The sequence below is a fragment of the Oncorhynchus mykiss genome, chromosome 24 (assembly GCF_013265735.2).
Source record: "Oncorhynchus mykiss isolate Arlee chromosome 24, USDA_OmykA_1.1, whole genome shotgun sequence".
NCBI lineage: Eukaryota > Metazoa > Chordata > Actinopteri > Salmoniformes > Salmonidae > Oncorhynchus > Oncorhynchus mykiss.
In genome coordinates, this window is record NC_048588.1 from 30368957 (window position 1) to 30384804 (window position 15848).

At 44.1% G+C, this 15848-nt stretch overlaps 1 protein-coding gene across 1 annotated transcript in view; it reads right to left on the reverse strand.

Moving 5' to 3' along the window:
- Positions 1 to 15848, reverse strand: part of LOC110503154 (von Willebrand factor A domain-containing protein 5A) — a 39342-nt gene that overhangs the window by 6343 nt on the left and 17151 nt on the right. Inside the window, exons 9-10 of the mRNA XM_036961292.1 lie at positions 12036 to 12180; positions 2902 to 2981 (exon numbers count right to left, since the gene is read on the reverse strand). Coding sequence (XP_036817187.1) covers positions 2902 to 2981; positions 12036 to 12180 — 225 coding nt within the window. The remainder of the gene's footprint in view (positions 1 to 2901; positions 2982 to 12035; positions 12181 to 15848) is intronic.

The following is a 15848-nucleotide window of genomic DNA, read 5'->3' on the forward strand; positions in this document are numbered from 1 at the left end:
AACACCACAACCCTCCACTACGCCCAATAAAAACACCAATACCCTCCCCTACGCCCAATAAAAACACCACTACCCTCCCCTGCGCCCAATAAAAACACCACAACCCTCCTCTGCGCCCCAAAGAAACACCAGTACCCTCCCCTGCGCCCAATAAAAACACCACGACCTCCCCAGCACCAAATAAAAACACCACAACCCTCCACTACGCCCAATAAAAACACCAAAACCCTCCCCTACGCCCAATAAAAACACCAATACCCTCCCCTACGCCCAATAAAAACACCAATACCCTCCCCTACGCCCAATAAAAACACCACAACCCTCCACTACGCCCAATAAAAACACCACGACCTCCCCAGCACCAAATAAAAACACCACAACCCTCCACTACGCCCAATAAAAACACCACAACCCTCCCCTACGCCCAATAAAAACACCAATACCCTCCCCTACGCCCAATAAAAACACCACAACCCTCCACTACGCCCAATAAAAACACCAATACCCTCCCCTACGCCCAATAAAAACACCACAACCCTCCTCTGCGCCCCAAAGAAACACCAGTACCCTCCCCTGCGCCCAATAAAAACACCACGACCTCCCCAGCACCAAATAAAAACACCACAACCCTCCACTACGCCCAATAAAAACACCAAAACCCTCCCCTACGCCCAATAAAAACACCAATACCCTCCCCTACGCCCAATAAAAACACCAATACCCTCCCCTACGCCCAATAAAAACACCACAACCCTCCACTACGCCCAATAAAAACACCACGACCTCCCCAGCACCAAATAAAAACACCACAACCCTCCACTACGCCCAATAAAAACACCACAACCCTCCCCTACGCCCAATAAAAACACCAATACCCTCCCCTACGCCCAATAAAAACACCACAACCCTCCACTACGCCCAATAAAAACACCAATACCCTCCCCTACGCCCAATAAAAACACCACAACCCTCCTCTGCGCCCCAAAGAAACACCACTACCCTCCACTGCGCCCAATAAAAACACCAATACCCTCCCCTACGCACAATAAAAACACCACTACCCTCCCCTACGCCCAATAAAAACACCACAACCCTCCTCTGCGCCCCAAAGAAACACCACTACCCTCCCCTGCGCCCAATAAAAACACCACTACCCTCCCCTACGCCCAATAAAAACACCACAACCCTCCTCTGCGCCCCAAAGAAACACCACTACCCTTCCCTGCGCCCAATAAAAACACCACTACCCTCCCCTACGCCCAATAAAAACACCTCTACCTTCCCTACGCCCAATAAAAACACCACTACCCTCCCCTACGCCCAATAAAAACACCACTACCCTCCCCTACGCCCAATAAAAACACCACTACCCTCCCCTGCGCCCAATAAAAACACCACTACCCTCCCCTACGCCCAATAAAAACACCACTACCCTCCCCTACGCCCAATAAAAGCACCAATACCCTCCCCTACGCCCAATAAAAACACCACTACCCTCCCCTACGCCCAATAAAAACACCACAACCCTCCTCTGCGCCCCAAAGAAACACCAGCACCCTCCCCTGCGCCCAATAAAAACACCACGACCTCCCCAGCACCAAATAAAAACACCACAACCCTCCACTATGCCCAATAAAAACACCAAAACCCTCCCCTACGCCCAATAAAAACACCACAACCCTCCACTACGCCCAATAAAAACACCAATACCCTCCCCTACGCCCAATAAAAACACCAATACCCTCCCCTACGCCCAATAAAAACACCAATACCCTCCCCTACGCACAATAAAAACACCACTACCCTCCCCTACGCCCAATAAAAACACCACAACCCTCCTCTGCGCCCCAAAGAAACACCACTACCCTCCCCTGCGCCCAATAAAAACACCACTACCCTCCCCTACGCCCAATAAAAACACCACAACCCTCCTCTGCGCCCCAAAGAAACACCACTACCCTTCCCTGCGCCCAATAAAAACACCACTACCCTCCCCTACGCCCAATAAAAACACCACTACCTTCCCTACGCCCAATAAAAACACCACTACCCTCCCCTACACCCAATAAAAACACCACTACCCTCCCCTACGCCCAATAAAAACACCACTACCCTCCCCTGCGCCCAATAAAAACACCACTACCCTCCCCTGCGCCCAATAAAAACACCACTACCCTCCCCTACGCCCAATAAAAACACCACAACCCTCCCCTACACCCAATAAAAACACCACTATCCTCCCCTACGCCCAATAAAAACACCACAACTCTCCCGTGCACCCAATAAAAACACCACAACCCTCTCCTACGCCCAATAAAAACACCACTACCCTCCCCTGCGCCCAATAAAAACACCACAACCCTCCCCTGCGCCCAATAAAAACACCACAACCCTTCCCTGCGCCCAATAAAAACACCACAACCCTCCCCTGCGCCCAATAAAAACACCACAACCCTCCCCTGCGCCCAATAAAAACACCACAACCCTCCCCTACGCCCAATAAAAACACCACAACCCTCCCCTACGCCCAATAAAAACACCACAACCCTCCCCTACGCCCAATAAAAACACCACAACCCTCCCCTGCGCCCAATAAAAACACCACTACCTCCCCTGCGCCCAATAAAAGCACCACAACCCTCCCCTACACCCAATAAAAACACCACTACCCTTGCCTACGCCCAATAAAAACACCACAAATCTCTCGTGCGCCCAATAAAAACACCACAACCCTCCCCTATGCCCAATAAAAACACCACTACCTCACCTATTTTGGACAACTCCCCCATAACAGTAATTTTTGAACTGTCCCGTACCTTTCAGGTGGGAGGTAACAGAGTTATTTAAAGCAGGGCTCCCATAGCTAGGTAATGATAGGGGAAACAGTGATTGTGGGCCCACCTGTGAGAGCCGGCATTTGCCTTCACCAGATCCAGCACTTCCTTGGTGTTCCCCACCTCACCGTCAGTGAACAAGAAGAGCTGAGGACGACAGAGAGGGTATGTTCATCATGTGTTAATGTTAAACAAGGTATGCACAGCCCCTGGGGCAGCAGGTAGCCTAGTGGTCAGAGCATTGGGTCAGTAACCGAAAGGTTGCTGGATCGAATCCCTGACATGACAAGGTAAAAATCAGTCGTTCTGCTCTTGAACAAGGCAGTTAACCCACAGTTCCCTGGTAGGCTGTCATTGTAAATAAGATGGTGTTCTTAACTGACTTGCCTAGTTAAATAGAAGGTTAACAATAATTTTTTAAAACATGCAGCCCTGAAGTATACAGAGAATGTTTCCTCGGTAACCAAAAACACAGGTCTATTTGCTGTCCCAGTAAGAAAGGCATGGTAATATAAATACCACACACTCAAAATGTACTGTTTGGTTGGATGTAACTAAACATGCCATTGTAGTGGAGTGCATGAGTAGCGGACATGAGTCAGTCATGGTCATGTGATGAGGTAGCCCCGCCTTGCGAACTTCAAAAAAAAAAACCTGTGTGTGTGCTCCCTCTTGGTCTAAGACCTTGGTTGCCCCCGTGGGAGACACGTGTTACATTGGTGCCCAACGTGGGGCAAGTATGGGTAGCTGCAGCCCAATATGACAACCAGGTTATGGGCGAGTGGGTGTTTTGAGAGAGGATGTATGGAAACCGAATCAGCTAATTGGGCAGATTTGCTTCCACTTGAGATAGTTTTGCATGGCTGATTGGGATACAAGTAGTAAGCCTGCAAGTAGTGCTCCTGTGTTGTGCCTGCCGACTTGGAAGTGATTCCTGATGTGTATCACGATCGTGTGGCCGGCAGTAGCTACGTGGCCATTTCATTTTGCTTACATTATTTTATTTAAAGTAAGAAAAGCAGCATAAACAATAAATAACTAATATTGATAACCATTTACACTTCCGGTCAAAAGTTTTAGAACACTTACTCATTCAAGGGTTTTTCTTTGTTTTTACTATTTTCTACATCGTAGAATAATAGTGAATACATCAAAACTATGAAAAAACACATGGAATCCTGTAGTGTTTTATATTTTAGATTCTTCAAAGTAGCCACCCTTTGCCTAATTGACAGCTTTGCATTCTCTCAAACGGCTTCACCTGGAATGCTTTTCCAACAGTCTTGAAGGGGTTCCCACATATGCTGATGGAACGGTCGTCGGTGGAAGAAGGTGAGGACCAAAGCACAGCGTGGTACTTGTTCATGTTATTTATTTAAAACTGAACAACCTCTAACAAAAAGCACAACCGAAACAGCTCCGTCAGGTGCAACACACACTAAACAGAAAGTATAATCACGCACAACTCAAGGGTGAAAACAGGCTTCCCAAGTATGGTTCTCAATCAGGGACAATGATTGACAGCTGCCTCTGATTGAGAACAATACCAGGCCAAACACAGAAATACCAAATCATAGAAAAAAATAACATAGACTGCCCACCCAACTCACGCCCTGACCAGACTAAAACAAAGACATCACAAAGGAACTAAGGTCAGAACGTGACAGCTGAGCACTTGTTGGCTGCTTTTCCTTCCCTCTGCAGGCCGACTCATCCCAAACCATCTCAATTGGGTTGAGGTTGGGTGATTGTGGAGGCCAGGTCATCTGATGCAGTACCCCATCACTCTCCTTCTTGGTCAAATAGCCCTTACAGAGCTTGGAGGTGTGTTGGGTCATTGTCCTGGTTAAGTGTGCCTTGAACTTTAAAATAAAATCACTGACAGTGTCACCAGCAAATCACCCCCACACCATCACACCTCCTGCATGCTTCACGGTGGGAACTACACATGCAGAGATCATCCGTTCACCTACTCTGCATCTCACAAAGACACGGCAGTTGGAACCCAAAATCTCTAATTTTGACAGGTTTTGCTCGCATGAGGTGGAGTATATAATGATAAGCAGTAGACCACACTATCAACCTAGAGGGTTATCTGTATTTTTCGTAGCTGTCTACATACCACCACAGACCGATGCTGGCACTAAGACTGCCCTCAATGAGCTGTATTTAGCCATAAGCAAACAGGAAAACACTAATCCAGAGGCGGCACTCCTAGTGGCCGAGGACTTTATTGCAGGGAAACTTAAATCCGTTTTACCAAATTTCTATCAGCATGTTAAATGTGCAACCAACCACCTTTCCTCCACACACAGAAGCGTAACAAAGCTCTCCCTCGCCCTCCATTTGGCAAATCTGACCATAATTCTATCCTCCTGATTCTTGCATAAAAGCTAAAATTAAAGCAGGAAGCACCAGTGACTCGGTCAATAAAAAAGCGGTCAGATGAAGCAGATGCTAAGCTACAGGACTGTTTTGCTATCACAGACTGGAATATGTTCCGGGATTCTTCCGATGGCATCGAGGAGTATACCACATCAGTCAATGGCTTCATCAATAAGTGCATCAATGATGCCCCCCCCCCAACAGTGACCATACGTCTTCACTGACATTTTCAACCTCTCCCTGTCCAGGCCACCATAGTCCCTGTGCCCAAGAACACTAAGGTAACCTGCCTAAATGACTACCGACCCGTAGCACTCACCTCTGTAGCCATGAAGTGCTTTGAAAGCTGGTCATGGCTCACATCAACACCATTATCCCAGAAACCATAGACCCACTCCCATTTGGAAACCGCCCTATCAGATCCACAGATGATGTAATCTCTATTGCACTCCACACTTCCCCACCTAGGCAAAAGGAACACCTATGTGAGAATACTATTAATTGACTACAAATCAGCGTTCAACACTCAAAGCTCATCAATAAGCTAAAGATCCTGGGACTAAACACCTCCCTCTGCAACTGGATCCTGGACTTCCTGACAGGCCGCCCACAGGTAGTAAAAGTAGGTAACAACACATCCGCCACGCTGATCCTCAACACAGGGGTCCCTCAGGGGTGCGTACTCAGTCCCCTCCTGTACTCCCTGTAAACTCATGACTGCACGGCCTGGTACGACTCCAACACAAGAGTGATCACTGACAATGACGAGACAGCCTATAGGGAGGAGATCAGAGACCTGGTCGTGTGGTGCCAGGACCACAACCTCTCCCTCAATGTGATGAAGTCAAAGGAGATGATTGTGGACTACAGGAAAAGGAGGACCGAACACGCCTTCATTCTCATCGATGGGGTTGCATTGGAGCAGGTTGAGAGCTTCAAGTTCCTTGGTGTCCACATCAACAACCTAACATGGTCCAAGCACACCAAGACAGTCGTGAAGAGGGCATGACAAAATCCTATTCCCCAGGAGACTGAAAAGATTTGGCATGGGTTCTCAGATCCTCAAAATGTTCTACAGCTGCACCATCGAGAGCATCCTGACTGGTTGCATCACTCCCTGTGACCGCAATGCACTACAGACGGCAGTGCGTACGGCCCTCTACATCACTGGGGCCAAGCTTCCTGCCATCCAGGATCTCTATACCAGGCGGTGTCAGAGGAAGACACTAAAAATGGTTAAAGACTCCAGCCACCCTAGTCATAGACTGTTCTCTCTGCTACTGCATGGCAAGCGGTACCGGGGCGCCAAGTCTCGGTCCAAGAGGCTTCTAAACAGCTTCTACCCCCAAGCCTTAAGACACCTGAACATCTAATCAAATGGCTTCCCAGACTATTTGCATTGCCCACCCCCTCTTATACGCCGCTCCTACTCTCTGTTATTATCTATGCATTGTCTCTTTAATAACTCTAGCTACATGTTACCTCAATTATCTCGACTAACCGGTACATTGACTCTGTATCGGGACCCCCTGTATATAGTCTTGCTATTGTTATTTTACTGCTGCTCTTTAATTACTTGTTCCATTTATTTCTTATTCACATTTTTTTAACTGCATTGTTGGTTAGGGGCTTGAAAGTAAGTATTTCACCTGATGTATTCGGCGCATGTGACTAATACAATTGTTTGATTTCCACCGGTCCATTGCTCGTGTTTCTTGGCCCAATAAAGTATCTTCCTATTGGTGTCCTTTGGTTGTGGTTTCCTTGCAGCAATTTGACCATGAAGGCCTGATTCACGCAGTCTCCTCTGAACAGTTGATGTTAAGATGTGTCTGTTACTTGAACTCTGTGAAGCATTTATTTGGGATGCAATTTCTGAGGTTGGTAACTCCAATGAACTTATCCTCTGCAGCAGAGGAAACTCTGGGTCTTCCTTTCCTGTGTCGGTCCTCATGAGAGCCAGTTTCATCATAGCGCTTGATGGTTTTTGCGACTGCACTTGAAGAAACTTTCTGAAAGTTTTTGACGTTTTCTGGATTGACTGACCTTCATGTCTTAAAGTAATGATGGACTGTAGTTTGTCTTTGTTTATTTGAGCTGTTATTGCCATAATATGAACTTGGTCTTTTGCCAAATAGGGCTTTCTTCTGTATACCACCCCTACCATGTCACAACAACTGATTGTCTCAAACACATTAAGGACAGAAATTCCACAAATTGACTTTTAACAAGGAGGCATATCTGTTACTTGAAATGCATTCCATGTGACTACCTCACGATAGTCATCAAAGCAGTCATCAAGGCAAAGGGTGGCTACTTTGAAGATTTTACTTTGTTTGTTCCGGCACCTATCTGCCCAGATCCGGTACCTCTCACAGCATGATTTATTAATTATTTCACTGTTCACACTGTAGACATTCTAATAAAAGCAGTCAGCATTAAATCAAGTTGTCTCCTTGTTATTCCTCCCGCCCCCCAGAAAGACGATCATGTAATAGCGCAGTGATCTTTCTATGTAATCATCCTATCCTGCCACACTGATTCCAGCCCTGCTCTCTTTCATTGTACATAGAGGTTATGGGGAGGACCAGTGGGGTAAGTAACTGATCTTGACACAGGTCTTGGTAGTGGTGGTCAGCTAGTGAACAGGTTCCTATGTAAATCACATCACGTAACCTAGTCGTCTCCCTAATAAATTTGAATCGTGGGAAAACCAAATAAAAAAAATAAAAAAAAGTTTAAATTCGATTGCCTTTTCTTAAGTCCAAAAAAACAGAGAAACATGGTGAATTGAACCCAGAACGTGCCAGAGAACTGTCAGAGCCGGAGGAGAGGATTGAGGGGCATCACCACCGGCACCTCCACTTGCCAGTAGGCCTACTAGAGAGTCAGACTCAGCGGGAGAGGGAGACGGGGAGCTGGGGTGGAGGGGGGCAGTGCATCAACTGACGAAGTGCTCGGAGCAGGTGCAATTTGCAGTTCAACAACAACTAAACGTATAACCCCAGCTTGTCATGCAGAATTCAAAGTTGGGCTGAACAACATGCAAAAAGGAGCATTGGTCTAGAAACGACTGGAGGGATTCAACTAGAAGAAGAGTGTGTGGCATGTACGGTAAATTAACATCCTATGCTTCAGACATCAAAAAACAAGAGCCCTCAGAAAGAAGGTTTTTGAACATGCCTGAACCAAGGCACATTTGGTGGCAGCAAGCCTTGAAAACAAGGCTAAAGAGGACACCTAGGTTAACACTTAAAATAAAATAACAAATAGACACTACAGCCAGAGTCTTCAGAACAGCCTTAGAAGGTTAAATATCACAGCCACATACACACTCATGGATTCGAGCAAGAAGTTGACTCTCAGGAGTTAAATGGACTTGACATGGGAAGAGTCATTGTGAGAGGTTTTAAAAACTCAAGGTAGGACATTTTTTTCCCTTTACCTTCACAGCATAGAACAAGTTTGTAATGTGAATATGTGCTTCATATTACCACAGGCAGGAGGCCTGTATATTCTCATGTGTGTGTTCTGCAGTATTTTTAGTTACTTAACTAGGCAAGTCAGTTAAGAACAAATTATTATTAACAATGACGGCATACACCGGCCAAACCCGGACGACGCTGGGCCAATTGTGCGCCGCCCTATGGGACTCCCAATCACGGCCGGTTGTGATACAGCCTGGATTCGAACCAGGGTGTCTGCAGTGCCTTTAGACCGTTGCACCACTTGGGAAGCCTACATTGATTTATTTTATTGTGATATTTGTTCTGCTACATTGTCTTGAAAATGATGTAAAATGTGTGTCTGGTAAGCCCCACAACGGCAATGTGTGCATATGGGAGGTGTTCTGCAGTGTTGTCTAAAAATGTTGTTGAGGTCGAGAAAATTAGGCTGTCAGAAATTCAGACATGCTTAAGCCCCGCAGCAATACTCAAGTATAGTATATACCTACCCTCAGTTTGAAACTGGAAATGTACAGTTATTTGTGTAAAACTAACATGGAAATAGGACTCAGACTCATCCTCTGGCTTCAAAACAGAAGTCCTAACTCTCATGGTATTGTAGCTCAATGTACAATATTTGTATGTTAAGAAACAAAAGACAAAACACAGCTCAATAAAAACCGACCAACCTCTAGTAGAGTTTAACACCCGTTCCTTTCCACACGCCCACTACTTTCCTTTAGACACACCTATTACTTTCCTTTAGACACACCCACTACTTTCCTTTAGACACGCCCACTACTTTCCTTTAGACACACCCACTACTTTCCTTTAGACACGCCCACTACTTTCCTTTAGACACGCCCACTACTTTCCTTTAGACACACCTACTACTTTCCTTTAGACACGCCTACTACTTTCCTTTCCACACGCCCACTACTTTCCTTTAGACACACCCACTACTTTCCTTTAGACACACCCACTCGCCCACACTCTGGTCACCATATTGGGATGCAGCTACCTCACGTGGTAAGGTCTCTTGTGGGGGAGGGGGTGAATGTAGCAGACATTAGGTTATGGTCACGTGATGATGTACCCCCACCTGCGAACTTCAAAACCCTCGGCCCAAGAGGGAATTTCTTCATGGTCGAAGACATTGGTTGCTCTCGTGGGAGACCTGGGTTCATATGCCAGGTGTTACATATGGAAAGGTGGGAGGAGTTAAAGGTGTTTCAGGAGGAAACTGTATGAATCACATTAAGGCATTTAAAAGACCGAAGAGTGAGGTGATTGGAAAGAAAAGAAAGTCTCACCACAATATATTTTGGACATATTTTTAAAAACTCCATTGTGGACAACTCAGAGTTTAGATACTAGGAAACAAACTTAGTCAAACGTGGTACAATGGTTCCTTTGGAGTCATCTATAATACATTACATCAACTACATTATTGGTAACAGTTATTTAAACAATAAGGCCCGAGTTGGTGTGGTTTATGGCAAATATACCACAACTAACGACGCACACGGAGTGTGTGGACACAGTCCTTAGCCGTGGTATATTGGCCATATATCACAAGGGTGCCTTATTGCTATTACAAATACATGTTATCATACCAGTGATATACAGTCTGATACCACTGCTGTCAGCCAATCATTCAGGTTCTCGAACCACCCAGTTTATAATATACATTACGTCATCAACACATGTATGCATAAACCAAACTAAATACAGTCAATAAAAAGGACATGCAGGCATTTATAAAGAAACGTCTCCGTTGGGGGAAAAGGTGGCAGGCTTTGGCAGAGGCATTTATACTGAACAAAAATAGAACATGTTGGTCCCATGTTTCATGAGCTGAAATAAAAGATCCCCGAAATGTTCCATATGCACAAAAAGGGTATTGGTCTCAAATTGTGGCCAAATTTCTTGACTTCCCCTGTTAGTGAGCATTTCTCCTTTTCCAAGATAATCCATCCACCTGACAGGTGTGGCATACCAAGAAGCTGAATAAACAGCATGATCATTACACAAGTGCTGGGGTCAACAAAAGGCCACATTAAAATGCACTTTGGACAAACACCACAATTCCATAAATGTCCTTGAGGGAGCGCGCAATTGGCGTGCTGACTGCAGGAATGTTCACCAGAGCTGTTGCCAGAGAATTGAATATCTCTACCAAACACCACCTCCAATGTTGTTTTAGAGAATTTGGCAGAACGTCCAACCGGCCTCACAACCGCAGACCACGTGTAACCACGCCAGCCCAGGACCTCCACATCCGCCTTCTTCACCGTCAGGATCATCTGAGACCAGCCACCTGGAGAGCTGATGAAACTGAGGGATATTTCTGTCTGTAATAATGCCCTTTTGTGGGGAGAAACTCAATCTGATTCGCTGGGCCTGGATCCCCAGTGGGTGGGCTAGGCTCCAAAATGGGCGGCCTGTGGCTGCGCCCCTACCCAGTCATGTGAAACCTAAGATTAGGGCCTTCTCAATGTATTTCAATTGACTGATTTCCTTTTATGAACTGTCAGTGGTGGAAAAGGTACCCAATTGTCATACATGAGTAAAAGTATAGATACATGAGTAACTTTCTATTAAAGTAAAAGTGAATGTCACCCTGTAAAATACTACCTGAGTAAAAGTATTCGGTTTTAAATATACTTTAGTATGAAAAGTACATGTAATTGCTCAAATAAACTTAAGTATTAAAAGTAGAAGTCATTTAAAATAACTTATTAAGCAAAGCACCATTTTCTTGTTTTTAAAATGTATGGATAGACAGGGGCACACACACCAAAATGATTTACAAAAGATCCATGTGTGTTGATAATTGCGTGAATTTCAAAAATTTCCTGTCCCGCTAAGCATTCAACATGTAATGAGTACTTTGGTTTGTCAGGGAAGATGTATGGAGTAAAAATTACAATGTGTGTGTTAGGAATATAGTGAAGTAAAAGTAGTCAAAAATATAAATAGTAAAGTAAAGTTACCCCAAAAAACTAATTAAGTAGTACTTGAAAGTATTTTTACACCACTGTGAACTAAACCTTTGAAATTGTTATATGTAGCATTTATATTTTCGTTCAGTAGAAATGATTTTCACTGTAGCGGGACAGCTGATGAAAAAGGATCATCCCTAATGTCAGTGTATAACCCACAGTAAAGATCATCCCAACTGTCAGTGTATAACCCACAGTAAAGATCAGGCCTAATATCACTGTATAACCCACAGTAAAGATCATCCTACGGTCACTGTATAACCCACAGTAAAGTAATGCATGAGCTTCTCAATGGAACCATCGTTGCAGAAAGTGCAGACACATTTATCTATGGGGTGTTTGTTTATGTAAGGTGTGTAAGTTACCTGTCTGGGCTGGTCAGGGAGGCAGGGCTGGCTGTAGATATGTTTTAAAGGCTGGAGGATCTCTGTACCTCCGAGGTCAGCCCTCATTGCCTTCACCTTCTGCAGAGCCTCATCCATGGTCTTCTGGCTGTACTCCACACTCTTACTGATGTCCAGATAGACACACACACACAAGGTCAAAGGGTCATCACCACAACATATTATAGGACATGGACATTTTAATATTACCCTACCTAGTGCTGTGGCAGTCATGACATTTTGTCAGCCAAGTAATTGTCACCAAATAACTGCTGGTCTCATAGCAATTGACCGCTATTAGTATAAGCATGTGTAGCATCTCCTGGCTTCCAAGCATACCCTTCGAAGCATAGCCTTCCAATCATAGCCTTGCAAGCATAGCCTAAACAAGCCACTGATGCAGACCTTTGGAACATCTACATTTTAAAAAGTATAATAAATAAATGTAATATAGTCTACACCATCACAATATATCCATTACTTATTTTTGACAGGTCTAAAGAAACACGATATGAAGAAAATGTAGTCTATTTCTTGAAACAATATTTCTAATGTAAATAATGTTCAAAATGGTTGGTGGGACTTAAACAATAACATTTTAAAATCAGATGTTGTTATGTGATATCGTTAAGGACGATATAACTAAATAGCTGTATCTCTGAAAGTGTACACATTCAAGGGGTCAGGTTTACATCTAAATGTTGTAAAACGTATATGATTAAATATTAAACTCCATGTGAGAAGATTAAATGTGATTTTAGCCTTCTAAAGGAGATAAAGTTTTTTCATAGAGACTTTTGCCAAGTCAGTAACCACGCCCACGTGAGCACAAACATTATGCCAAAGGAGAGAACACCCCTTTTTCCCCTAAAGAATTACTAGACCAGCGTGATCGACACGAGATGGTTAGAAACTCTGAAACGTTCAACAGAGAAGAACCAAATCTCAAGAGGCCAGTACATTGCCAGGTTGCTACTGGCGTGTAAAATGGTTCTAACTGTAGCCTGAATAATCAAACATTGAGACCAGTATACTGACGGTGTTGAGCAGGACGTTAGGAATGGATAGACTCTACCAGACCAGAAAATGGTAAGAGTTACTTTGAGTTAAGAAGACAAAGACTACATCGGAACATTCAGTCTGCAGCTGTTTAAGTACTTTAGTCTAGTAAACTCGACCGAGGACCACTACGATTGTACCTTTTGAAGGATCCAGTCTAACAAGGATGAGAAGGGAAGAACATTTCCCTCCCACCACCATGTGGTACTCTGATGTATCCATTTGAACGGACACGAAGAAGAAGACTGCTACTGCGGACATGGTGACCTCTGGTGGACAACAAGAGACTTACACATCCAGAGACTTTCTGATGAACTTCTCTCCACAGGCTGATCGGGCAATTTCAACAGAGAGAGACTACAAAGACATACAAGCGTAAATATGTACATTGCATTTCTAAATCCGAATGAGTGGTTGTTAGGGTGCAAAATGTCCATATTTACATGAGCGTATTATTCAACTGCATGTACGATAGTTAAATTCCTTTGTCTCCCCTTCTCCTGCTCTTTCTTTCCCCACCCCTTTTCATTGTGTAACAAGCCGTCATATCGGGTTAGTCCACGAGGGACTTTTTAGTACATTTAGTTGGTAATCAATGTATAATCTATCCTGTGTGTGTGTTTATGTAATTATGTGTGATTATTTAGTTTGTAAATAAATAATTATTGCTGAGTCATCATGTAGATTAGTGTTCCTGCAGATATAACCGATTATGGAATGTTCAGAATGGCATTGATATGAGGAAATGCTATGATATCGAGACTCTGATTTTCTTGAGTTAATTTGGGAAACGGTAACTCGTTAAACTTTTCCTGTGGTGCCCCAGGTTACTAATGAGGTAATTGTTACTTTATTAATTTAAAATCAAGTAATAATTACAGTTCATTATTCGATAAATAGCATGTTACTGATAGCAACATCACAACACTTGTCATATGAGAAATTATAGATAAAACATATTGGTGCTCATCGGACACACATTACACAACAAGTTGGAAATCGCAAATTTAACAATGAGGGCTGAGGCGCGACTGCAGCCTCAGGTTCGACACCAGGCTGTGTGACAGCCGGCCGTGACCGGGAGACCCATGGGACGGGTCGAACAATTGGCCCAGTGTCGTCGGGATTAGGGGAGGGTTTGGCCGGCCGGGATTTCCTTTTCTCATTGTGCTCTAGCGACACCTTGTGCCGGGCGCCTGCAAGCTGACTGCAGTCGTCAGTTCAACAATGTTTCCCCTGACACATTGGTGCTGCTGGCTTCCGGGTTAAGCGAGCAGTGTGTCAAGAAGCAGTGAGGCTCTCGACCTTCGCCGAGACCATAGGGGAGTTGCAGCAATGAGACAAGATTGTAACTTCTGGCCCATGGCATTGAGTGTGAATGTTTATCCTTAAAATTCTCCCCAATTTTGTGTGATATCCAATTGGTAAAATGTTAATACATTGGATATGTGGTCAATCCAGCATGACTTCTGCCTCGTTCAAGACAACTGGGAACTCTGGGGAAAAAAATATCTCAGACTGGAAAAATAACTGAACGGTTATTCCAAGTCAGGAACTCGGGCCTCTTTCTAGAGTCCACATGAAGGATTGCCACGCCACCTTCCTGTTCAAGTGAGCACAGCACAATAAGGTGAGTCCAAAAAGGTCTTGTATGCTGCTACATAAATGATGTAATATGCCAGGGAGATATGTATACTGTAGCCAAGAAAGTAATATTAAGTGTGTGTTGTGTATTAAGCAGTTAGTAGACCATGTGCCTCACTCTAATAATTTGGTCCCTTTTCCCCTCATGTAGCCTATAGCCTGTTTTCAAGAAATGTAATCGTTGAATATTGTAAGAGCTTTCATTGTCTGCTTATAAGCCCCCTTTATTTAACCTACGGTTCTGACTTGGTGTACAGGGAGAATAATGTAAGAACGGCCCAACTTCTGAATTCTGCTGCTGTACATTTCAAAAGCGCTGCACAAATAGTTATTTTGACTACGTCCGACCTAGCTTGGATTGCCTCTTATCTGATTCGTCGTTCCCTTATGCCATAGTTTGTACATCTCAATTGTTAGTATAAACCACATTTGTTTAAGCAAGTCAGCCATATCAGCTATGTTTTTTGTTTTTTAAAGGCAGTAATGAGGCTGAATGAACTGTTTCGCTGCCAGACAAGGCTCGCTGATAACCAGGTGCAGCGGTGGTAAGGATTCACTCCATGGTGCTGAAAAGAAAGCTCTGCTTTTGGGACAGCTTTATGTAGGCCCTAACATTTTGTGAGCACCATTTGTCACCATTATAGTGCAATGAATGCTGGCATGCATCAACATTTTTTGTTGTTGTTTGACCCACCAAGATTTACATGCTAAAATCGCCACTGATAATACATCAATCTACTTGCACATCATCATCTGCACATATATCACTCCAGTGTTAATGCTAAATTGTAATTACTTAGCCACTATTCCCTATTTATTGCCTTACCTCCTTACTTCATTTGCACACACTGTATACAGATTTTTCTATTGTGTTATTGACTGTATCTTTATTTATTCCATGTGTAACTCTGTGTTGTAATTTGTCTCACTGCTTTGCTTTATCTTGTCGCACTGCTTTGCTTGATCTTGGCCAGGTCGCAGTTGTAAATGAGAACTTGTTCTCAACTGGCCAACCTTGTTAAATAAAGGATTTTTTTCCCTTTTTTTATCATAAGTGATATTCTAACGTTGTCACCCATCAGACTATTCTTA